Source organism: Phocoena sinus, chromosome 16, assembly GCF_008692025.1.
Source record: "Phocoena sinus isolate mPhoSin1 chromosome 16, mPhoSin1.pri, whole genome shotgun sequence".
In the NCBI taxonomy this organism is placed as follows: Eukaryota; Metazoa; Chordata; class Mammalia; order Artiodactyla; family Phocoenidae; genus Phocoena; species Phocoena sinus.
The window spans coordinates 52,321,611-52,347,139 of record NC_045778.1 but is presented as its reverse complement, the minus strand read 5'-3'; the positions used below and the strand labels follow the sequence as shown (position 1 = coordinate 52,347,139).

Here is a 25,529-nt window from a genome sequence, read left to right as displayed (position 1 = left end):
TAGTTGAGCACTTACACTGCACCAGACACTATTCTGAGCTAAGGATTCACTATCTTACTTAACCTTTACACAACTCATGAGGAAAATATTCTTGCCCCTTCTATAGTTGGGGAAATAGGCTCAGAGAAATAAAGTAATTTGTCCACTGTGCTAATAAGAAACAGGGTCAGGATTTGAACACTTGCATGTCTGAATCAAAGCATGGGTTCTTGACCACACTGGATGGCCTTCGTAACTGCCCAGATGCTGTCACAGGGGCCCCTTGTATTCCAAAAGCCCTGCCTGGAAAGCCTGAAATCAGTCTTGAACCTTCTCTTTCACTGAGCTTTCTCTTTCATTGAGCCTTCCTATTCAATGGGTCACTGCACTACTGGGGTTCTTTTTCTAAATGATCAGAAGCCATTTTCCCCTTTATTCTCACCAGCATCCTACACCAGGCTCCCTGTCATCTCCTGTTGTTTACTTCGACTCTCTCCTGATGTGTCTTCCTGCACCCAGGCTCCTTCTTCAATCCATCATGCATGATCTTGCCTAGAATATGTTTGATCAAGCTAGTTCTCTCACTGAAAAGGTCCTCCCTGCCATTCTACCTCTTTGCTATTCACTTGACCTATCTTGGAGCTGTCCACCCCTAACTGACCTGCAGCCCTCATCCTGGGCAGAGGAAGGCTGGAACATATATCAACTGTAATATAATTTAAATATCTCACATGTGTATTTTTTGTTCCTTACTAGTTTTTCTCTTTGATTTTTTTAAGAGCAGTGTGTTCTGCAAAACTAGAAGAAAGATCAAGAAAATAAAGTTTGAGGTGAAATACATTTGTGAAACGCTGGTGAACTGTAAGTGTCTTTATTGCTGGACTTCTTAAGCCTTCAGTACACTAATGTGCATTGGGAATATCAATACAGAGGAAAGAAGCTGCAAAGATGTTTCTGGAATGTACTGAACCATGAATTTAAAAAAAAATTTTCTCCTCCAGAGCAGGTTGAGAAACCAGGGTTCTGCAGCACAGTGTTTAGGAAAAGCTGCTCTGGGAGTATCTATCAAAATGCTAGGCATGCAGCAGGAGTGAAAGGCTGCAGTGATGGAGGGGAAGAGCCCTGGACTTGGACTCAGAAGGACAGACTGGAGCCCCAGATCCAAAATCAGAGTGGCCCTATAAGGATTAAATGAGATAACTTGTGTGATGAGCTCTGTGGAAGTGTAAAGCACAGTATAAATGTGTCACTATTCGATTAAGGGTTTTAATTTAAGTATACCTTAAAAAGTTCCCCCAAGACTGGCTGTTACTTTCTCCAGCTAAAGATTTAAAAAATCGTATTTTATATAGCAATAGGGAGCTTTTTAGGCAGTATTAGAGCAAAGGACTATAAATATACAGATTTTGATTTTCTCTGCTTCCAGGGAGTATTTGTTGCATTTATATATTCGATTGATCCAAATAAAGAACTGCCACAAATATATGGTGACTTTACTTTTCATGGAAGAGAACAGCATTTTAAAAATTACAGAATAACTCGGAACAAAAAGATAAGGCAACTTGAACATGAATTGGTGTGGCTGAGGGATACTGGGCCTCATGGTGGCTGTGCGTACCTGGTGGGGGAGGGGGAGGGAGAATAGAAGAGACTGTTGTGGAAGCTGGAAATGCCAGCCAACTTCTTGGCTGCATCTTTTGTCCAGGGCCTGTCCTGCATGTTTTCTACCCTGTTGATTTATACATGATTTTAGTGTCTGTATAATTTTTAAAGTATGAGGTGTAACGATAAAGGAATGAAACTTGTGTTTGTGTGAGGCTTATGAAATCCGAATCAAGAGATTAGGGTCTCACCTGGTAAATCCATGTGGTTCAGACCCATGTGCCAGGACAGGAGGGACCAAGAGCCCACCTTCTACAGAATCTGCCCTGCTTTGACCTGGAGCTGAACCCTCACTTCCTTCCCTGTTCTTTCTCCAGCTTTCAAAGGATCTGTAGCCAAGCAGCTTTGAGAGGCTAAGGCATTAGGGCCCAGACTCACTTTCTCCCCTATGTGACAGATCCACCTACTTCTCCTATGTGACAGAGTTTCTTAAAGCATGTTCTATAATAGGTATCAGGCCTACAGATACTCAAAACTCATGTATGTTTGTGACATACTGTCTTCTAAGAGAGTCCCAGCGTACACGAGCACAATAAATGACCTGAGAAGTCCTGCAACGCAGAAAGGAAAACTTAGTTATCACTGTTTGCCCAGCAAGTGACATATATGTTAGACCACGGGGCAATATTTTTCCATAGAATGCATACAGACATCCCACACCACAACTATGGGAGATGCTGTTCTAGTCTTACTTGGTTACCCCCCAAATCCCTCAAACAAACCAGCATTTTCTGCTCTCATTGCTTTATTCATGGTATTTCCTGGGGCAAATATTTATTGTGTAACTATTGATAGATGCATAGTGCTACATGTATAGCAATACAACAAAGAATGTGGGCTTTGGGGTCACGAAAGCCTGAATTTCATCTTAGCTTAGCCACTTTCTAGCTATGTGATACTGGGCAAATTATGTAGCATTTCTGAATCTCAGTTTTCTTATTTGTAAAATAAAGCAGTGATTCACATCTTTCAGGGTTGCATGAAAACTACGTGATTAGGTATGTAAAGTGTTTGGCATGGTGCCCAGTGCAAGGCACAGAATTAACAGTGGCTACATTATTAATTTCTCTATCACCATCATTGCCATTATCATCATCATCATTGTTATCTAAATAAATGGAATAACCATTAGACATCCTCAAACAGCTATCTGTCAAATTAACCACATTTTTTCTTTCCTATTTAGAGGATAATTTGACTTACATATCAAGGATGTTTATTGGTTTTTAAGAAATCATTTCACAGAGCATCTCAAGTTATACCCAGAGACAAAATGAGAAACATCTGCCAGAGGACTGCATTAAGGAAATTCACATCTAGCTTAAAAACACTGTGCAAGGAGGGGATAAATGGTTCAAGGCCAACCTGATGAGCAGCCTAATGATGTGTCAAAAGGCTTCCTATTAATTCCTATTTGGTTTGACATTTTTACCTACAATTTACATTAGAAAACTTGAGACATATGTATCAAGCCTGAATATAAAAAGTATGGGGAGTGGTAGCTAATTCAATACATAACTAAATTAATACTCAAAAAAAAAATCTGAAAGGCCTGAATGCCCCAAAAGAGAAAATTTAGTAGACTTAAATATAAAATATTACATCCACATAAGAAAACAACAAACAAAGCAACCCATGCACAGAGAAAAGATGAGCATGGCCGTTTGCATGCTAAAAGTCTAGGGGTTTTAGTTGACCTTCGGGGGCTATTAATTAGATGGAAAAAGTAAAGAGCGGGAGAATGGCCCAACTGTAAAAAGGGAGAGTCTCACTGTCCAGAACAGATTAGGGGGACTCACTTTAAAGAAGAATATTGAAAAATAATATAAGTTTGGACAATGCGGGGAACGTCCAACCTCAAGAGAGCCAAACCAAAGGAAGGCAATTTCTATTATTCCCCTGGGAGCAACAGGTGGAATTTATAAGGAGGCAGATTTCAGTTCGATTTAAGGCAGGATTTTAAAACAAATTACGCTCCATTAACATCATAAGCTCATTAAAATGTAGTGAACTCTGTCTTTGAAAGTTTTTTAGTAAAAGCTGGATAAGACTATGCAAGGGAGAGATTTCTACATTTGGTGGAGATAGGAGAACATAACATAACCTCTGAAACTTCATCAACGATAAAGTTCATAATTGTGTCTGGCAAAAGTCTTCCCAACCTCCAAGGCTCTGAAGTCCTTGGTCAACCTCAAGGGACATATGCCTGTGTGGTCTCCCTCTTCCACTCTCTCGGAACATCAGTCCTGTCTCTCATGTGGCATGGAATCCTGCTAATTACTATTTATTGAGTACCTATCCTGTGCTGGGGGATCTTATACACATTAGCTTGCTTACATGTTCCAATAACCAAGTGAAGTTGATAAAATTATCCTATTTTACAGGTGGGAGATACAAAGCTGAAATCAGGTTATGTGATCACGTACTTGTCTAGATTCCAATAGTGAGTAAGTGGCAGAACTTGCACTCAAAACCAGACTTAGCAACAGAATCATACTCTTTCCACTACCTGTGGCGTGTCTCTAACCACTGTCTCTCCCGTGAAAAGCACTGCCTTTTTCTAAATATGTACATTTTTTCAATATTTTATGTCTTATATGCCTAGAACTAGATTGTAAATTCCTTGAACAAAGGGACATGTCTTGTTTGTCTTATTATTTCTAACAGCTCCTATTTCAATAAACAATTGCTAACACCAGTTATTATTAAATATTTATTGACCATCTAGTATGTAAATGGCACTTTGCAAAGAACCAGACATGCAGCAGTGAAGAGGTTAAACAGGTTTCTAAGGAAAAAAGTAAACAAGTCAATGGCTTCCCTGACTTTTGAACTGAGACATGATCAGAAGACATGATCAGATGAAGACAGCAGTGGGGGGAAGATGGCTTTAGGCAGAGGGAACAGCAAGTGCAAAGTCTACCTGGGGAAAACTAGCTCAGTGTGTTCAGGAACAGAATGAAAGTCAGTGTGGCTGGAACAGAGACAGAGAGAGGGGTGGATGGTATAAAGTTAGGTTGGAGAAGTCAACAGGGGCAAAATCATGCAGGGTCTTGCCGTTTTTATTCCAAATGCAAGAGGAAGACCTGGGGGGATTTTCAAGAAGGGTGTGACCTGATCTGCTTTAAGTTTCTAAAAGGTCACTCTGGCCGCTGGGTGATCTTGGATTGGATTATAGGATATGCAAGGACGAAAGCAATACTGGAGGTGAGTGCAGTGGTGACTGGCTCTAAGGGTGGTGGCGGGTGAAATGCTAAGGAGTGGTCCAATTCAAGATGTATTTTGTAAGTAGAGCAAATGGGACCTGCTGATGGTTTGGATGTTGGCAGTTTGGGAAAAGAGAGTAAATCAAGAACGACTCCTAGGTTGTTAGACTGAGTACCCAGATAGATGTTGAGATGGGGAAGATGGGGATAAATAGGGAAGATACTGGGTAGTATGTGAATGGGGTTGTGAGAAGGCAGTAGTTCTATTCTGACCATATTTGAGATGCCTTTTAGACATTAGAATGTAAGCTCTGTGTGTGGAAGGGATCTGTCTTGTTCTTTGCTATATCCCCAGTACACAAAGCAGTACCTAGAATATAAGTTAGTACTTAATAAAAATCTGTTGAATGAAAAAAGCCAACGGGAGGCATTGAGAAGGCAATTGGATTTATGAATGTTTAAATCTCTTTGGCAAATGTAGATTCTTAGCAAAGCATAAATACATTCCTCCTTGGCTCCTACATGTGCAGGAAGGATCTCTAAGACAGTGGTTTTTCAGAGAGTTGAATTAAACATCCTAATAGGGTCAGTTAATTCAGTCCTGGAGAGAGGCTCAAAATCCCAGTCTCTGACTAAAGCACACCTGGTCTTCCCCACAGCGTTCAGTGTCATTTAAAGTGATATGTCTGATGGAAAAGAACATTGGGCCTTGAGGAGATGCTGCACTGCTTCTCTGAGTCATGTTAACTATTTTCAGTTAAAAAATACTACTCATGTATGTCAAAATCTTACTTGTCTATTTACTAATTTCCACTGGACTCATTCTTACTTCTATCAGCCCCAGGATTGAGTGGTAACTTGATGCCTGCTTTGGACAGAATAAAACAGGCCTCCAGTGGGTCAGTGGCTTTGGCAGTTCTCTTTCTAGGTTGGCTAAATCCTAAAAACATGATGTGAGCTTTAAGCAGGGTAAATAAGAATAAAAATATCCTGTCATAGTAACAAAAGAGTTTGAATATTTAAGGTTCCAAAACCAAGTCCTTTAGGAGCAAAGAATGAAAAAAAAATACAGAAAGAAAGAAGGAAGGAAGGACAGAAAGAAAGAGAAAGCAAGCAAGCAAGTCATCACATTTATTTAAATTTACTTTGGACAATTATCAACTATTATAATAGTTCCTGTTCCAAAGACAGGAATCGTTTCCCCCCTACTTGCTTTGGGATACAGCTTTGTTCTGTTCTTTGAATACCTCTGTGTCTGATGGTCTAGAGTAGTGATTCTCAACCATTGGTGGCATCAGTATTATCTTGTGGAGCTTTTAAAAAATACATATCCCTGGGTCCACCACGGATCCACAGAGTCCACAGAATCTCCTGGGGACTGGCTCCAGGCATGTGTATATTTAAAAAACATTCTGATTGCCAACAAACACATGAAAGGATGCTCAACATCACTAATCATTAGTCAAAACTACAATGAGGTATCACCTCATACTGGTCAGAATGGCCATCATCAAAAACTCTACAAACAATAAATGCTGGAGAGGGTGTGGAGAAAAGGGAACACTCTTGCACTGCTGGTGGGAATGTAAATTGATACAGCCACTATGGAGAACAGTATGGAGGTTCCTTAAAAAACTAAAAATAGAACTACTATATGACCCAGCAACCCCACTCCTGGGCATATACCCTAAGAAAACCGTAATTCAAAAAGAGTCATGTACCACAATGTTCATTGCAGCACTATTTACGATAGCCAGGACATGGAAGCAACCTAAGTGTCCACTGACAGGTGAATGGATAAAGAAGATGTGTCACATATATACAATGGAATATTACTCAGCCATGAAAATGAACAAAACTGAGTTATTTGTAGTGAGGTGGATGGACCTAGAGACTGTCATACGGAATGAAGTAAGTCAGAAAGAGGGAAACAAATACCATATGCTAACACATATATATGGAATCTAAGAAAAAAAAATGGTCATGAAGAACCTAGGGGTAAGATGGGAATAAAGATGCAGACCTACTAGAGAATGGACTTGAGGATACAGAGAGGGGGAAGGGTAAGCTGGGACAAAGTGAGAGAGTGACATGGACATACATACACTACCAAACGTAAAATAGATAGCTAGCGGGAAGCAGCTGCATAGCACAGAGAGATCAGCTCGGTGCTTTCTGACCACCTAGAGGGGTGGGATAGGGAGGGTGGGAGGGAGACGCAAGAGGGAGGAGATATGGGGATATATGCATACGTATAGCTGATTAACTTTGTTATACAGCAGCAACTAACACAACAGTGTAAAGCAATTATACTCCAATGAAGATGTTTAAAAATTATATATATTCTGAGGCCCATTGCTTTCGTTCTGCTGACCAGTGAAAGCCACTGTTAAAGGAAAATGTTTGATGCTCAAAGAATGAACACAGGCATGGAGGTTCTGATTCACAAGGTGCTTAGCAGCCCCTCTCTACCGCCTTCTCCTGCTGCCCCAACTCTGAGCACAGCCTGAGAACAGCCAAAAAAAAAAAAAAAGAATCCACAAAAACTGTACTCCCAGTCTTCCTAGGAGTACAGATGTAACTAAAGATTTTGAATTTCAAAAGCCATCACTTTTGGGGGTGTAGGTTTCATGCAAAACTGAAACACAGAAAAAGAGGAGGAAAAAGACTACAGAGGTGATGTGGTCAAGAAATGAAGCTAAAGAAACAAAGTAAAATTTTTAATTTTCTTTTGTCATTCTACATTCTCTGGCATCTAGTACCTAAGGAGCCCTCAAAGCCAAAAAGGAGCCTTAAAAGCCAAAGACCTAAAATCCCTTTTTTGCCTGGTACTGCGAAATAACAATTTATTCTGTTCCTCTTCTGGGACAATGTCCTCAGACACCTTGTGACACCACTGTCCCACCAATTTCAAGGACCACAGTCTCCCAGTTCATAGGAAATGCCACATTTTCAATATCACGGAGTCAACAAGGACGTTAACAATGTTATATGTGTTGAAATAGTAAAGAATATTTGAATCCTGTTGTGAAGCAAACGGTTTCATTCAGAATAAGAGACCAAGGTGAGGAAAAAAGGCTCTTATGGCTTTGGATTCAATGGCACCAGGTAGATGAAGCACGAATACTGGCTCTGGTGTGCTGTGAAGCCCCTCCTCATTTCCAGCCCCATCATTTACTTAGTGTTAGGCTGAGTAAGTAGAATCCTGTGGGTGTTGGTTGCCAAGAACCACTGAACATGATTTGCTGTCAATAGACTCCAGGGCAGATAAGCCCCCTACAAATAACCTTGCTCTTAGAACACTGCCCTGCACAGCTGAGTCTCTGTGGTTTAACTGCCTACTGTATTTTTTCAGTCCAGACACTTCTGAACTAAAATTTCTGTTAACCGGGGAATGTGCCATGAAATATTCTGGGGAATGAATACAATTTCTGCTCTCAGAGGTGTGCCTCTAGGGAGATGTGCTTTCCCAAGGAAAAATCTGGTTTTCCAAAGTGAATTGAAATTTCCCTTACCCTGAGAGGGCTTTACTAACAATTTACCTCATGGGTATTCAGACATGAGGAAAAAAGTTTGTACAGCAGACCTGAACAGATGATTTGCTTGGCTTTCTGCATAAAAGAGGGAGGGGAAAGCTTTGATAGGAAACTTTCCTAACATGGTTAAATGTACAAATTTAAAACCAAGTAAAGGAACACATTTGGTCATTATCACATGTTATGCTTTTTCCTTACTATGCCGAAATAGTCTTTCCTTGGCTGCGACCTGACAGACTTCTAGATTTGGAATTTGTTGGAATTTGTCAAAGTGATCATGATCTCTTATGAAGTACCTAAGGAATTCTGGCTGAAAGGACACAGGCCCAAACAGCCCTTCTCTGGCCAGATGGTTTATTTATTCTTATGCTCTTTCCCAGAGAGTTAAGCTGCACCTTGGCATTCTTTATAGAGAGGGTGGCCTTTAAACTATTGAGCTGACATCTGCTGAAACCCACCAGATGGAAGGAACAGCTCTGAGTGTCACTTTGGGCTGCCCACATTTGTGTGGCTAGAGAAGTGGGCTGATGACTGCTTAGTTTGACCAAACACAGGAGGGTGGAGGAAGGTCACCTGGGGCAAAGAGCCAGGTGGAATCCCTCCAGAGCCTTCTGGGGTCTCAGTATAACTGTGGGCTCAATCTTGGCCTCATCACTTGCTCTTGGACCAGCTGGTTTGAAAGAGGAGCCCAGAGAATGGTCTTGCTAAGACCTACCTGACAAGAAAAACTGCTCTCTCAGGGCATAGGAAAAAGTAAACCTGTTAATGGCCTTTTGAAGCTGAAAACCAGCCCTCAGTCAGAGAAATCAACTGTTACACAAAAGAGTGTCTGGCAGTGATGTGGACAGTGGTATGTTATGGAGCTGAAAATTTACTCTGTTGACGGATCCTGAGGACCAGCTGTGGAGGCAGACCATGATGAGTTCCAGCCCCAAAGATCATCAGTGGGTGAACAACAGGACAGGAGCAGAGGCTATATTGATGAGTCATAAGGTTTGAGAACTCGTGACTCAGAACTGTGATCCCAGAATACACCTCCCCAAACCATGTTCCATCACAGTCCTTCGCGAGAAAAGGGCATGAACGCAAAGGGAGTAAGGATGCTCCTCAATCTTTATCTGCCTTTCATATCTTCTCAAATGCATGTGCTAAAGTGTGTGATCTCTTTGGTGAAGTTATCTACCAAAAATGCCTCTCTGTCTCCTTTTAGAAGGGATAAATGGCTCTGGAATGTATTCGAAGAGGAATTAAAAAACAGTAAGATCAAAAGGAATGAGGTAGAGGCTGGAGAGAGGAAGAAAGAGGAGGGAAAAAAGACAACATGATTTGAGCCGGTCAGAGCAAGAGACATCGTGGGTGGCCAGGAAGTGAGCCTGCCTAACCTGAAGGGAGGAAGAGAGAACACGGGCTCTTTGAGCTTTAGGTCGAGGATATGACTACAGAGAGGTGTCCAGATCAAAAGGGTTCAGGAAGCCCTGTCTCCCAAACCAAGTGGAGCAGGATGGAGCCCACCCCCAGTGCCCCCTTGACTACCACCGGCTTGGGGGCTGGCCCCTTGTACCTGCTTCTGTTTACTTGCAAGGATAAAGAGAAGTCACTCCGGTGAGTACCAGTCTCGACATCGGGCAGGAGATAGAGAAATGGGGAGACAAATTGCTTCCAAGCCACAGTCTAAATTGATTTTAAATGATTTATCTCCTGGCCTTCCTTAATGTAAGCCAAACACTTTCAGTTGTTTCATGATTGTACCCGGAATTGCATTTTAACCATATTTTCCTAAGAACTAACGTTAAGCAACATTGCTTGAGAGGCATCAGGGATTTTCTCCCCTTTCCCCACATTACAATTAAGTCATTATGTAAATAGTTGTAAGAATTCGGGAAACTTCTAGCTCATGCTCAGGTTTTACTGACAACGAGCAGCAAGCTGCCTCCTTAGGCCATGAATCTTTCTTGCTCATGACAAGAACTGGTTGTGTTCTCGTCTGGAATGTCCTCCTTCCCTTTCCCGTGATGGTCCCCTTCTATCCCAGCCATCCCTCAAGGCCCAGCCACAAACTCCAGTGCTGAGCAGAGAGAGCTCTGATCACCCACCTAGACACCTCGGCTCCCACCATCTGTGCCACTCACACTGCATGTATTTTCTGCCTCTTTTGGGAGTGATTCGTGCCCATGCCTGACTACAATTTAAGACTGGTAGCTTCTGGCAGCTGCAGACTGTTACTCATTTCCCTTAGTGCTTATCCACCATGGTCTCCTGCTTCTGAGAAGTGCTGAAAACATGTTAACTGAATGACTGAATGTATGAACAAATGCATTCGCTTCTCTCCTAAGTAACTAGCAATGCAGCTAGTAGTCTCTCTCTTGTCTTTGAGATTCTCCCATGTTCAAAAAATATATATTTTACTTCCACTGAGGAAAGTGCATTTATTTTGTGAATCCAATTTTGACAGAACCAAAGTATGGGCTAATAATGTTGTAAATTTTCATCATATATTGCTCATTTCTTATTTAAAAGAGTGTGTGACACACCAATTAAAAAAGAAAAGGTTATAGCATAGTAGGCACTCAATAAATAAGTCTTAAGTGAATGAATGGAGTGGTAATAGGAAATTCGATAAAAACAGAAATGGTAGGAGTAGAAAAAGGGTAGATGCACAGGAGGTTTAGAACAGAAGTAGAGAGAGGGAGGGAAGAGGGAAAGGAGACCGAGGCTAATTAAATTCAAAATCAGAAATTCTGGTTTTACTACAAACTTTAACTTGATAATTTAACAAGTAGAGAGGCAAGGCAGTTGGCTGAGAAGAGAATAGACTTTAAAGACAGACATCTGGATTCTGACATTCATTCAGCCACTGTGTGACCTTGGACAAGTGACTCAACCTCTCTGAGCTTCACTATTTTTTTAAACCTTTTAATTCTGAAGTAATTTTAGATTTACAGAAAAGTTATAAAAATACAGAGAGTTCCCATACATAGCTCACCCAGCTTCTCCCAGTGTTAGCATCTTTCATAAATATAGTCCCTTTATCAAAACCAGGAAATTAACATTGATACATTCATGCTGATTAAACTACATGCCTGATTAGAATTTCCTCAGTTTCCCCATCAGTATTCTTCTTCTAGTCTAGGATCTAATAGGATCCCAAACTGCATTTAGTTGTCATGACTCCTGGTCTCCTCTAATTTTTGATGATTCCTCTGTCCTTCCTTACCTTTCATGACCCTGACACTTCTGAAGAGTACAATGTCTTTCAATTTGGGGTTGCCTGATGGTTTTTTTTCTTATGATTAGAGTTAGGTTATTTTTTTTAGGGGGGGCAAATACGTCATAGAGACTATATCTAGTCCTTCTGAGTGCATCACATCAGGAGATGTGACCAGTAATAAGACATCAATATGTCTTATGACTGGTCATGTTGACCTTGAGCACTTACTTAAGATGGGTATCTACTGGGGTTCTCCACTGTTCTATTTTTCCTTTTATAATTAATACATATTTTGTGAATAGATACCTTGAGACTATGCAAATATCTTGTTTCTCATATTTTGTTCAATAATTTTAGCACTCATCAGTGGTTCTCGCCTGTAACAATTTATCGCTGGGGTGTCCTAATGGTGATTTCTCATTTCCCTCATCCCTTCTACATTTATTAATTTGAAATCTTTTATAAGTAAGAGCTGTACCTCTCCCTCTCCTCCCATTGAGTTATTTATTCACTTATTTATTTATATCAGTATGGACTCATGAATATTTACTTTATTCTATGGACCAAAGTCCAATACTATCATTATTTATTTTGTTGTTTAAGCTTCACGTTCTTCACCTGTGAGTCAGAGATAATAACTGCCTTACATAACTGTCATAAGGATTAGTGGGATTAAAAAATGTGACACTGACAGATAAGCAACAAGGATCTATTGTATAGCACAGGGAACTCTACTCAATATTCTGGGATATCCTATATGAGAAAAGAATCTAAAAAAGAATGAATATATGTATAACTGAATCACTTTGATGTACACCTGAAACTAACAACACAACATTGTAAATCAACTATACTCCGATATAATTAAAAGAAAAAAATAGCGACAATGTCCAGTCCAGTCCTAAAGGCTAGCTCCTTTTCTTCTTTTTCTTTACAGAAAGTAAAGCCACGCTAATTTGGAGGCAAGACCATTCTAAATAGGTGAAATCTGAATTTAAGAATTCTCTTTCAATGGGATGAAGCCTTTTTAGCTGAAAGGATATAAAACAACTAGAATTTAGCTCTCCCAGTTTTGCCTAGCGTAGGTCATTTGGGATCTGCCTGTAATGACTACATTAGACTGATTTTTTAATCGGCATACGCATAATATGTATGAAAATAGATGCTTGAGAATACTTGAATACAGACTGCTCTTTTAAGTAGTTTAGGTGTTTTCCCAGAAACCTTGTTTACATTTTGAAGTTGCTTAGCTTAACTATTTTCAGAGATAGTCCCAAGCATGCCTTAACCCAGCTGTGGTTCATATCATCACTAATTCTGAATTAGTGAAATCACTGTTTCATCTTTGATTCCCAAAGTTATGGTACTAAATGGAAGAGATCCAAGTTTTCCCTCTCCAAAACTAACTTAAAACTAGCTTTGTAAAGTTCAGGCAAATCACTTTTAACTTCAGGTGGAATTTAAAACAACAACAATAGCGACAAAGGACGAGGGTAGGATCCTAAGGATGTCTGAGTGAGTCGATCAGGAAGTTTAAAATAATTCATGATATACAGTAAAATGCACTAATACAATCACCCAGTTTACTGGAACTTTCATTTTCCACTCTGTTTTTATCAGCAAGGAAAATCAAGAACATCAGATTTATTTTAAAAGGCAACTTTGGGGGCCGTGTGGTTTACAAGCATTCATGTGGACTCCCAGAGAGTCTGTCTTACTCAGTTTGGAGTGGACCAGGAATCTGCTATTTAGCAGGTGTCACCCTCAGTATGAGCCTGATACAGGTGAGAGGCAGGATACTGTTGTGGTTCAAAGCCCAGGCTCTGAGACCTGACTCTTTGGGCTTGAGTCTCACTGTTGTCACCTACCACCCGTGTGACCTTGGGCGAAGAACTTCATCTCCTCATGTCTCAGTTTTCCCATTGCTAAAGTGGGGTCAATGACAAGGATCTGTCTCCCAGGGTTGTTGTGAGGAACAAATAAGTGGCACATATTAAATAATTAGTATGACGGTGCTAGATGGATATTAGCAATTCCTATGGATAATGGATCTCCCTTTGAGGAATGATGCTCAAGGCATGTCTGGATACAGAATTGCTTGAGCTCAGCCTCTAACACTTTCCATCCACTTTATCACTGTTGTGATACAACCATCACCAGGGTCATGACTGGAAGGCTATGGAGGCTGCAAAGTGAACTGCTATAGTTGGAAAGTGTTTAAGTAACAAAGGCTGATTGATCCTCTGTCAATCAGAGATATATACGAACTAGGATGGGAGCATCCTCTTAGCATTTAGGTAGTTTACTAAATGACTAAAGTAGGAAACTACTGTATTTGTGGAATTCAACCAACCAACAACCACCGAACACACAGACTGAAGTTTTGTGTTTTAATATTCAAGACAAAGAAATGAAGTCTAGAAGAAATAAAATATAGAACAGAAAGGTCTGGGTGTGGGGTTATGCTATGGAATGAAAGTGTTCTCTAAGCCTGAGAGAGGAGCAGCCTGTGACCCTAGCACAGCATGGCGACCTCCTCTCCATCCTGTCCTTTATCCTTGGTCCAGGGCCACAGGGTGGCCAGCCATTGGCTCTTTTCCTCCCAGTGAGTGCCTAGAGCTCTTACACTGCCTCCTTCCTAGGTGTTCCCAGACTCTGGTCACACCTGTCCTCTTTAGAACTTCCTTCTGGCAAGGCCTTCGAGGCCATGGAGGGACTTTCTGGGGCTGAGGAGCTTGATGGGATGCAGAGATCAGGAATGAGGTGATTCATTGCCCCTCATGACCATGTTCCTCCCAGCTCTCCTTACCCACGTATATTAGTGTTTAATTTCTGCTGAGGAGGTCTGATAGTGGAAGACAGAGTGGGCCAGACAGATCCCATGATCCCTTGGCCAAACCCAAAATTGAGACATCTGGTCTTAAAAGCACTTGTAGGAACAGGGGGAGAATCTTTGAAAATGGGCCCAGGGAGAATATTTTGGCAAGGGCATAGAGAAAATGGGGCGGGGGGGATACTGGTTGTCCAAAGGGAGAAGGCTTGTGGACATGGTAATGGTATGGGATGGAGACGGTCTCAATTAGGCTGAAGGGTGGAGTGAAGTGAAAGGGAGGATGACAGTGTGTCTATCTCATTGCCTGGAAAAGAGACAGTCATCATGGAAGTGGGCAGACAGACAGGTAGATGAGATATCAGTAACAAACAAACCTAAAAGGAGAAATGCTTAAAAATCATTACAAAACATCTCAGAGTGGCTTCTTACCTCATTAAATCTCATCACAAGATCTTCAAGGGCATTATGCTCTCCGTTCTGGGAGGTAAGAATGGATGCTGAGATGGACGCTTTGAGGCAGGGCAGGGACCTCTGGCATTCCGTAGTGCCCAAGTCCCGGGTCAAGAAGCAAAGATAGTCAACCGGCAAGACCCTTCGGTAAATATTCTGTTCCTGCTCCATTAGGATGCTGGCAACTTCCTCTGGGAACTGGATGAGGGGCTGCAGATCAATCAGCTCCTTGCTGATCCCAGCTGAACTTGAAGGGAGGGCACTGGAATTGGCCATAGAGGTGCCTGGTTGGCGTTCTGAAATAAAGCAACAAAAGTCACTGTTACACCAAGGCTGGTATCCCCTATGACAGATATTTACTCGAGAGCCATTCAAAATTTTATAGGTTTCTCAACTGAAGTTTCTGCTTGGTGAATTGTTCTATACTATCTCTCCTGTTTTGGAGACCTTTCTGGTATCTCTCCTGCCTGCCCCCTCCCACTCCTTGGGGGTAGGGGAAGGCTTAGTTTCCTATTTTCAGAAGCAGAACTGATCTAGCACACCATTCCCTAACCAGTTCACTGTGACACTCTGTACAGGAGCAGTGAAGTAAAATGTACCATTTGCTTCCTCATCCTCCGGGACTAACCATCACCATGAAAAGAAATGCGGGTGGGCATGGGCACAGCAATTGAAATGGAAGAGGGAAGAAGGCAGTAGGGGGAGGAGGCCTGTACACATATAGGCATATGCACCCTATGTCTGAACACGCAGGAGACCCAGGGACCCTCTGCACACCAGGCTTCAAAACTTCACGGTCTGCTCTGCCAACATTGAGCCCTCAAAGACTCTGATTCTACTGAGATTTACCTGGAGGTGTGCAGGGACAGAACCACCTATACACGTAAGGAAGAAATAGGTAATGAGGAGATGTATCTAAATAAACAAAATAAATAAATCTCATTCCCTGCTCCACAACTGGCAATAAGAAGGTGTTAGCGAGAGGGAAATTAATGAGTGCATTAGATAGAAGCACCAAAGGCATTCATTCAGAGGCTCAAAATTATTCCCTTAGCACAAATTCACTTTGCCTCAGTGGATATCTCCACCTTCAATCCCTTTCTTCCCACTGATTCTTCTTTGCCTACACAGATATTAGTTTCCCTTATCCTTAAATACAAACCAGTAAAACTTCCCTTATCCCTTAAACTCCAACTAGCCTTACCCTTCATCATGTACCTTCCCTAAAGGGTAGTCTACTTTCCCTGATTCCTTCTTCTGTGAGTATGGCGACCATATCTTCTGATCCAAAAATCGGGCCACGCAGTCTATTCAAATTAATTAACCAATAAGGATGTGGATGGAACAGAAAAATGGAAACCAGGTCTGTCCTGGGAGCGCCTGGTTCTTAGATCACAGTGTTGATTTGGAATACAAAATCATATTTGGTTCTCTCTAAGCTCATATTTGAAAATAATTAAAATAAGGCAGGTACTCAAATCAAGCCTACGTGGCTTCACTCTCCAACTTGCTGAATGGTTGAGAAAGTGACCAGATTTCCCCCAACTTGAATCAGAATGTAGCCTGAATGATGACAGAGGCAGATTGCAGTTTCTAACACTGATAATTTATGTACAGTGGAATTAACCATATATAGGAAGTCTTCCCAGAATTAACCAGCTCTAAGACATGATTTCAAAGCATAGCACTCTGTGAAGGAAATAAAAGTAACTCCCAAATCTTATGAAACAGCTGCTTATCTAATATGCAAGAGAAGAGATAATGTAATAAAATATGTAAATAACATGATATATTGTAAATCACAATGTATCTTGAGACATGAATCACATGATGTTACAATGAATGAAGAGGAATCTAGTGATTTGTGGGAAATAGCAATAAAGGAGACCTAAACAAATTTGAATAAAAGAAGAAAAAGAAGCCTGGTAGCTGTAACTTGAATAAATGTAGTGGCCCCATGTGTCTCAATATAAGCACAGCATCACACTCAAAGGAAACACAAATCTGAGGTTAGAAACCTTGAAACATAATGTAGACCTTTAGTGTAGGTTTCCTTAAAGCAGGATTACTCGGGGATTTTTTATCATGCACCACAAAGAAACATCCCAGAAATCTTTTGGGGACATACTTTGTGTTCTTCAAGTTCCACATTTAAACAGCAGCTGTTAAAAATACTTCCCGCTTTCTCTCATTCTTGCTGAGCTCCCCTTTAATCTCCTCTTTCCTATTCACAGGCCACGTTGCCCCAACTCTCAGCTGTAAGTCACCATCAGATCTCCCTCTCTGCAACATGGGCAACTCTATGATGGATTAAAGACCCAGGAGCTCTGTGACCCCTGATCATTCCTCATTATTTGTGGAGCAAAGTTCATTAATCCCACAGGCAACCGTAGTTCTCTTGTGAAAAAATTTTTAGAAAATTTCTGATGAATATAATTATCAATCTCATTTACAGTCAATGTTTGCTCTCAGCCCCATGTTCTCCAGTTAATAGTTATTCTACAGTAGAATAGGGTTGTATCTCTAGACACTCTAACAGCCTAACAAAATTTACTGTGAGACACAGTGTCTTCAAGTTCTATTTCCCTGATAACCGAGTTCAGTACTTTATATGGATTAATTTAGGAGGTAGATAGCACTATTATGTGAGGCTCACATAAGGTCACATAAATAGGAAGCTAGGAAGCTGGGATCTGAATCAGGGTCTTTTTGACTTCAGAGCTCATGTTCTTGATCACTCAGCATATAACCTCATGTAGCGACAGAATATCACATTGTCATTCTGGATTTTAGATGCATCTCAAGTGATTTAAGTTAGTATAAATCAACTTCTTGCGCTTGCTTACTTGCAGTGATCTGATAAAATGAACTCTTCAAACTCCAAAGGTAAGGATTTGACCCTAGAGCATGGACAGTTTTCCCTTCTTTGTTCAGCCTGGAACCATCATGTCAACAACTACATTACAACTACATTAGAATGGAGCACATAGAAACTCAAAAGTGCCCTCTCCTTTCCTCCTTATAAATTCATAAGAATGTTCCCATACTTTAAACGGGTATTTTCCAAAGTGTGTAACACTGAATTTATGCAAAACACCGTTCCTTGGTTAATACTTTAGAGACATACTGGGTTAAACAAAGTTAAACAAGCTTTCTTTTTTTCTATTTTAACTGCAGGACTTCTCAGAGCCTTTAATAAATTCCACAAGGGGCATAAACTATCACAGCACACAGCAGCTCTCTTCAACCTTGCTGTCTATCTCTATATCATTTGCATGGGAATTACAGTCACCTCAAAGGTTTTGTCAATGGGGGAAACAGGGCCTCGGGTGCTTGTGGGGTTAGTGGTTCCAAAGAACCTTAGTCCCTTTTGGCCCCGAAGCCGCGTTGAGACTGGTGACCCTGCGGCCTCAAAGCCCGACGTGTGGGCGCGCTGCTTCGGAACTACGCTGAAGCCTGCGGGAGCGTGGCGGTGGCGAAGGCGCGACCCGTGCAGGCGGCCGTGTACGGGGGGCTGCTGGGCGGCGCGGTGGCCTTTTAAAAGGCGCTGCTCCACTCGACGGGGACCCTCCTGCTGCTGGCGCCCCGCCACGCGCAACCGTGACTCGGAGGCGTTCGTGCAACTGCTGCTCTGGCTGCAGGGCCGCGGCTGCCTGCACCACGTGAGCCCAGGCCCCTTCGACGCCCAGGCCAGCCTCTGCCAGGCCCGCTGCCGCTACCTGCAGCCCGGCTGGGTCGACTTCCTGGACCGGATCCTGGATGTGGGCTTCGTGGGCCGCTGGTGGGTGCTGGGGGCCCGGATGCGCGACTGTGACATCAACGACGATGAGTTCCTGCACCTGCCGGCACATCTGCGCGCCGTCGGGCCCCACCAGCTGCACTCGGAGGCCAACGAGCGGCTCTTCGACGAGAAGTACAAGCCCGTGGTGCTCACCGACGATCAGGTGGGACCAGGAGCTGTGGGAGGAGCAGGTCTTGCAGAAGGGGAAGAAGGACCAGCTCGCCCTGAGCCAGGCCGACCCGCTGGTGCCGTCGGAAGTCGCGAGATGAAACCCAGACCAGCCTGGGTCCCGATCGGGCTCTGAGCCCTGGCAGACTGTTGGCCTGGGATTGTGCAGTTGGTGCGAGTGAGCCTCAAACGCCGAGTGACAGAAATAAATTATTTGCACTGTTCTCTCCCTGAGTTTTCACAAAATCGGGGGCCTCCCTCTCACCTGTTGATTTTGAGCTGACGCTAATTCAGATCCTCCTTGGTCTAGGAGTTGGGGAGAGCAGAGCGACATGCCATGTCATGTTTAGCACTGCCAGTTAGTAAGATGCTTTAGAAGGAAATAAGCCTTTGTTCACTGGGCTTCACCCTTCCCCTGACTGAGGCATCACAGTTGTTAGGTGACTCCCAAGCCCTCCTAAGAATTTTCAGATTTTCGTTTTAAAATTTGAACTGAAATGTTTATCCTCTATTCCATGAGTAACATTTTTTTAAATTGATTTTTTAAATTGTAGTCTCAGAGGAAACTGGAAAAATAACAGAGACATCCTGTGTACCCTTCCCCCAGCTTCCCCCAAATGGTAACGTTTTCTACAAGCAGTACCAAACACCAGGAGATTGACATTGGAATGACTAAACTTTTTGCAAAAGCAACTTGCTTTTACCATAGGTGTATGATAGTGATGTTAAAGTGACCTGGACGGATAAAGCATTTTCTGATCTGGAAATCAATATGGAATCATAGCTTCTGGTTATGTTACATCTCAGTAACCCTGAAAACACAGAATCCTCTGGAAAGGAATATGTTGGAGTACATAGCTGGGTTATAATCGTACTTTTAAAACTAATATTAGAGGAATGAGACTACCTATGTCACTGATGTGGCCCGTGGCTAGTTAATAAACCAGGAGATGAAACCAAAAAAACAAAAAGTAAAAAAAACAAAGAACCTTAGTCCGCCATATTGCCAAAGGCAATATGTAAAGATCTATGTAAAGGTCTAAGGGTGAGAGAGACCATGGCTTATTTAGGAAACCGCAAGTCATTGCCAATGGCTGTAGCATACATTAAGAGAGATGGAGCATCACTGTAGAAAATGAAGGAAGCTTTATTTTCCAGAAGGCACTAGAGAACAGGTGTGGCTCATGAAGGAACAATGGGGGTGGTAGGAGGATCCAAACATTTACGTGAAGAAATGTACAGCCTAAACTTTTGGGTCTCCCGGTGGATCTAGGCAATCGCCCCACCTTGAAGGAGGGGAGTCTGGGCCAAGTCTTCCCTTGAGGGATGCTGCTATGAAAGACATCCACTTAATCCTTGGTTCCTTCCTTCCTTTCTGGTGATCAGAAAGCCCTCATCTTGCCTATGAACTGCCATTCCCAGGGGCTGTCCACAAATTGTGCAACCCAGAAATATCCAGAAAAGCCCTACACTGGATAAGTACTTTTCCTTGATAACTCTTCACCCAATGCCCTGGGTATTGTGGCTTTCATAACTCCCACCCCTAGAATTCTGCTCCCTCCCTCAGGGTTAGCACTTGTTCAGAAACTTTAGTTTAGGTGCAAGCCCGCAGAAGAGCCTTGGGCTTGGCCTAGAGCTCAGCAAAACCTGCCACTTCCCATGGATTTCTCTTTTTGCCTTTTGGTCCCTATCAAAAGGTCTTTATTGCTGTGTCTCATACGCAAGTCTAGAGTTTACCAAGTAATCTCACAAACTCTCTTAACGTAATGTGAGGGAGCCATGATAGGTTAGCATGGCTAACCCTATTTTTCATAAAGCTTGAGTTAAATTGCTACGAGATTTGCTGAAGAATCCAGCTTGTGAGTGGTCAGCCCTGGAACTGGTAAAAGCTGAGAGAGAATCGGAAGATTCTGGCTCCTTGCCCAGTACTCGGCATTACACCAAGCTGAGCCTGAGTCACCATGGATGTGCTCTGTGTCCAGGGGCCAGCCTTATTAGCTGCCAATATATCTCAATGGGGTTAAGAAAGGTTAAGCAGAAATTCCTCCATTCACTCATTGATGCCTACTATGTGCCAGGTTTTGTTTCAGACTACACTGATGTTGGGATTCAGTGAATAAGAAAAGATCCTTGTTGATATTGAACATCCTAGGAGAGAAGACTGATAAACACTACTACAACATGGGTGGGGGAGGGGAAGATATTGGATGGAGGTTGGAAAGGTGTAGTATTACATAGCGTTTTTTTTTTTTTTTTTTGCGGTACGTGGGTCTCTCACTGTTGTGGCCTCTCCTGTTGAGGAGTACAGGCTCTGGATGCACAGGCTCAGCGGCCATGGCTCATGGGCCCAGCCGCTCCGCGGCATGTGGGATCCTCCCGGACCGGGTCACGAACCCGTATCCCCTGCATCAGCAGGCGGACTCTCAACCACTGCGCCACCAGGGAAGCCCTACATAGCATATTTTAACTAGAATGCTATTTCCTCAAGTCTTTCTGCAAAAGTCTTCAAAGCTTTACCATCCAGGATGCTCTTGGCTTGGTCACCCTAATCCTTTTCTGGCATCTCAACAAGAGCTACTCACCTAGCTCCTGCACCTCACCATTTATTAGCCCTTTGCACGAAGTAACACGTTTTAATTTTTACAAAGAACACTGTCAGGCAAGCGTGATTACCCCCATTCTACAAATGACAAATTGAGGGTCAGAAATGTTAAGCAATTTGCTACTAAGAGATGGGGCTGGAACTAAAATTCAGCTCTGACTCCAAAAGTCTACCATCTACTATGGTCAACATTTTGAGAGATCTTCTGCAGGAGAGAAGGATTCCCCTGATTTCCTGCTGAGTCTGTTTCTCTGCTTTTCTCTGTTACACACACACACACACACACACACACACACACACACAGTCTTTTCTGGGTAGGGAGAGAGGTGGTTGAAAAGTTAGGCAGGATTATACCTTACAGGAATCTGACTTTAATGGAAAATAGAATATAGTACTTGCATTATATTTTGATGGTAGCTTAGTATGTATGTATGAATATATTTACAAAGGTAAAACCTTTAGGAGAAACTGCCACATAGCTCTGCTTCTGAAATGTTATTTTTCATTCCCACTCTCTGTGAGTGGTGGTGTGATGGGCACAGACTTTCTTGCAAGGCAAAACAAAAACTTAAACATGCATACCCTTTGTCTTAGCAATTCCACTTCTGGGATTTTATCTGACAGAAATTCTTGCAAAAATACAGACAAAGTGAGGTAAATTCATAGGTACTATAATTGAAAATTTAAGTGAAAAAAATAGCAAGTTGGGAACAATGGAATATGAACCTATTGGAGGAAAAAGAATTTATAAATGTAGGTATATGTTTGTATCTGTCTAGTACACACCAAACTAATGAAAGTGTTTATATATTGCACGGTTCTGTTTCATTGAACTTTTTTCTAACGTAGGTTTGACAGTATTAAAAAAAAATATCAAAATGGTATCTGAAAAATTCATCCAGAGTACAAAATTCTAATCTTCTCATGGGCACAAACTGGTTTGGCATTTGAGCTGCTCAGATCTTTTCCAAATATTGCAATACTGGTTTTGAAAAATTTCTTCAAATTACAATTAGGGAAGAAAGTACGAAAAACTTTTATTATATCTACTCTATACATTTTTCTTTGATTTGAATTCATTTTGTAGACAATCCCTTTATTTTTTTAACTTAAGCACTGGATTCATCAACTCCACATTTAGTAGCCTTTGAGTGATACAATTCCAATTATATAAGATAAGACAGGAGAGGAAGGATGTTGATTTCATTTTATGAAAGATTCAGAGTTGGCTTAAAGACAGTCTCAGGCAGAGTTGAAAATTGCTTTCAACAGGGAAGTAATGGGTTTAGAGAAAGGTTAGTTAACTGGTGATTCTTTCTCATTATCTGTTATTGGTTTTCAGAGTAACAATCAATCTTGCAACAAATGTGTCTGGTTTGTCCTCACAAAACTGCATGATTTTACAAGTTCACAAAATCAATGAAGCATATTATTTCTAAGTCGTACTTTAAAAAAAAGAAAAAACCAATATGCCTAGGTTGAGAATTAAGCCATATTCAGATAAAACTCCTTATGGGACTGAAGAGCCTCTTAGAAGAAAAAAATCTGACAGAATTCTAATTAATAAAAAGTAACTCTGCACCCTGATTTCCAATGAAATACGAGCTCACTGTGAAAGTATAAAAAAATTTAGAGACATATACAGAAGAAAATTAAAATAATCAATAATCCTACACCCACAGATAATCTCTGCTAATATTTTTGTTGTAGCATTTCACATTTTTTCTATATATATATATATATATATAACATTTACAAAATTAGCATCAGAACACATACTTTTTTTCTAAACTTAAAACAAAAACCCAACTTACTCTATAGTGCACATTTCCCCAACTCTAAAACTAGTTTTCTAATATTGGATCTTAATGGCTCTTTAGTAGTCAATGTTATGTTTAACTATTTTTTATTGTTAGAAATAAACCTGTGATAGAATTTGTAAATATACCATTATATGTGCTTATTATGTTTCAAAAAACATTGAAAGAGAGAAAAATTCCCTGCCCACACTGGGAAATTTCCAGGGAGCAGTAATTTCTTTTCTTTTCACGGCACATTAACCAAATGTTTTAGCAGTCTCTCCCATTGATCACCAATCTATTTCTGATGATTTTGGGTAAACAAAATTAATTGAGCCAAAATTCACATGGTAAGCTGTAATAAGATGCCGTGCTTGAGAGGAAAATGGCATTACTGACTCCAAGTTAATAGGAGGGAAACTCTGGAGTGTCAGTGACAATCTAATGCCCTTGTACCCAGCAGCACATTCCTGATGGCCAACCCAGTAGATGTGGCTAGTTCTAGAACACAGCCCAAGCAGGTCACCTGAACTCCAGAGTCTGATCTGGCTGAGCTACTTAAACATATACTAATTACCCTTAAGGGATTCTGTGTCTCTATTTTATAATTATAACCATCAATAATAATAACACTAAATAAATTATAATATTATTAAATATATAATAACCACTACTTACTGTACACTAAGAACTGCTCTAAGCTCCCTAAAGAGGTCTCACTCGGTCCTCACAAGCACTTTATGCCATAGCACCCTATGCTATTATACCCATTTTAGCTGATGGGGACAGAGGTTACAGAACTTGCTCAATATCACCCTGAGATTAGCGATGGAAGCAGTGCCACATCAGTCTAACACCAAAGTCCAGGCTCCCCAAATCACCACCCTACACTGACTTGAAGGATTTGTTCCTCTCAGTGTTTCTATACAACTGACAATCAAGTTTTCCCAGTGGTAGGTAAATGAGGCAGGACTTGGACCAAATGCTTGAGCTGGAAGGACTACATTCAGGAATAGTTGGGACAAATTTTCTACACTTTACAAATCAGGAAGCTATGCCTCTGAGAGGTCAAGCTTCTTGCCCAAGGTCATGGAGCTGATTATTGGCAAAATTGGCTCCCAACTCCCAGTCCAGGGTATTCCCTCTCTACTCCACTGTCTCCCCTACTTGGTGTGGTTAGAACCTCCAGTGCTGTAAACTCTTGGGGGAAATCTCCCCCAGAAGGAGAAAACAGGGAAACAGAGAGTATAATCCAGTGGTTATGAGTGAGGTCCTGGGAGTCACACAGGTGTGGGGCTGCAGCCCACCTCAGGCACTGACTTGTGGCATGACCCCGGGTAAGTTCTCTACAACCATGTCACCGTGATGATAGGGAAATTAAAATGAGAAAATGCATGTAAAACGTTTAGTGCATATTCAGCTCTCAGTAGTTAGCTGTTTTTTATCATCATGAATTCATCATTTGAAAGAGGAAGAAGGAATTCTGGGTCTTTGATCTTAGAAGCCAGATGGAGAGACTTAGTCATATATCAAACCATTTCAGGCTACGGAAAGTTTTGCTTTGTTTTTATAACCTGCAACTTGTACCCTCTGGTGTGGTGCCCACCAATAATCAAACATTTTCAAAAAATCCTCATTTATTCATATGAAAAGAAATATCCATCACATCTTGCCATGCATTGTAGTAATGGATTCCCTAATTTAAAAAAAGCCATCCCCTACCCACCCCAAATTTGCTGTTCTTAGCTCTGCAGCTCTTCCCTCTATGAAGAGAGCATTCGTATCCCTTCTAGCTTGGCATTATCAGCAAACTTCATCCAGACGTCCGACTAGTCTCAAGAGTTAAATCCTTTCATGCTAAAATATTGCTGAGCTATGTATGTCCATTCTTCTTTTTATTGAGATACAATTCACATACCATAAAATTCATCTTTGAGAGTGTAAAATCCAGTGGTTTTTCAGTATGTTCACGGAGCTGAACAACTCTCACCATAGTCAGTTCTAGAACATCTTTATCACCACTGCACATTAGCAGTCATTCCCCATGGCCTAACCCACATCAGCCCCCAACAACCACTATTTTCTGTCTCTGTGGATTTGCCTGTTTTGTTCATTTCCTATAACTGAATTATACAACATGTGGCCTTTTGTGTATGGCTTCTTTAACTTATAATCTTTTCAAGTTTAGTCAGTGTTATAGCATGAATCAGTACTCCATTTCTTATTATGGCTAAATAAGATTCCATTTTATGTATATACCAAATATCATCTATCTATTCATCAGTTGATGAACATTTGCATTGCT

At 41.4% G+C, this 25,529-nt stretch overlaps 1 protein-coding gene and 1 pseudogene across 2 annotated transcripts in view; one reads left to right on the top strand and one right to left on the bottom strand.

Moving 5' to 3' along the window:
• PLCE1 (phospholipase C epsilon 1) overlaps positions 1-25,529 on the bottom strand; it is a 312,758-nt gene that overhangs the window by 111,148 nt on the left and 176,081 nt on the right. For both annotated transcript variants that reach the window (XR_004346085.1, XM_032607439.1), the window contains exon 4: positions 14,854-15,170. Coding sequence is in view for 1 of the 2 variants with exons in the window: in XM_032607439.1 (XP_032463330.1) it covers positions 14,854-15,170 (317 nt within the window). In the remaining variant the exon portion in view is untranslated. The remainder of the gene's footprint in view (positions 1-14,853; positions 15,171-25,529) is intronic.
• LOC116741888 lies at positions 18,183-18,957 on the top strand (annotated as a pseudogene).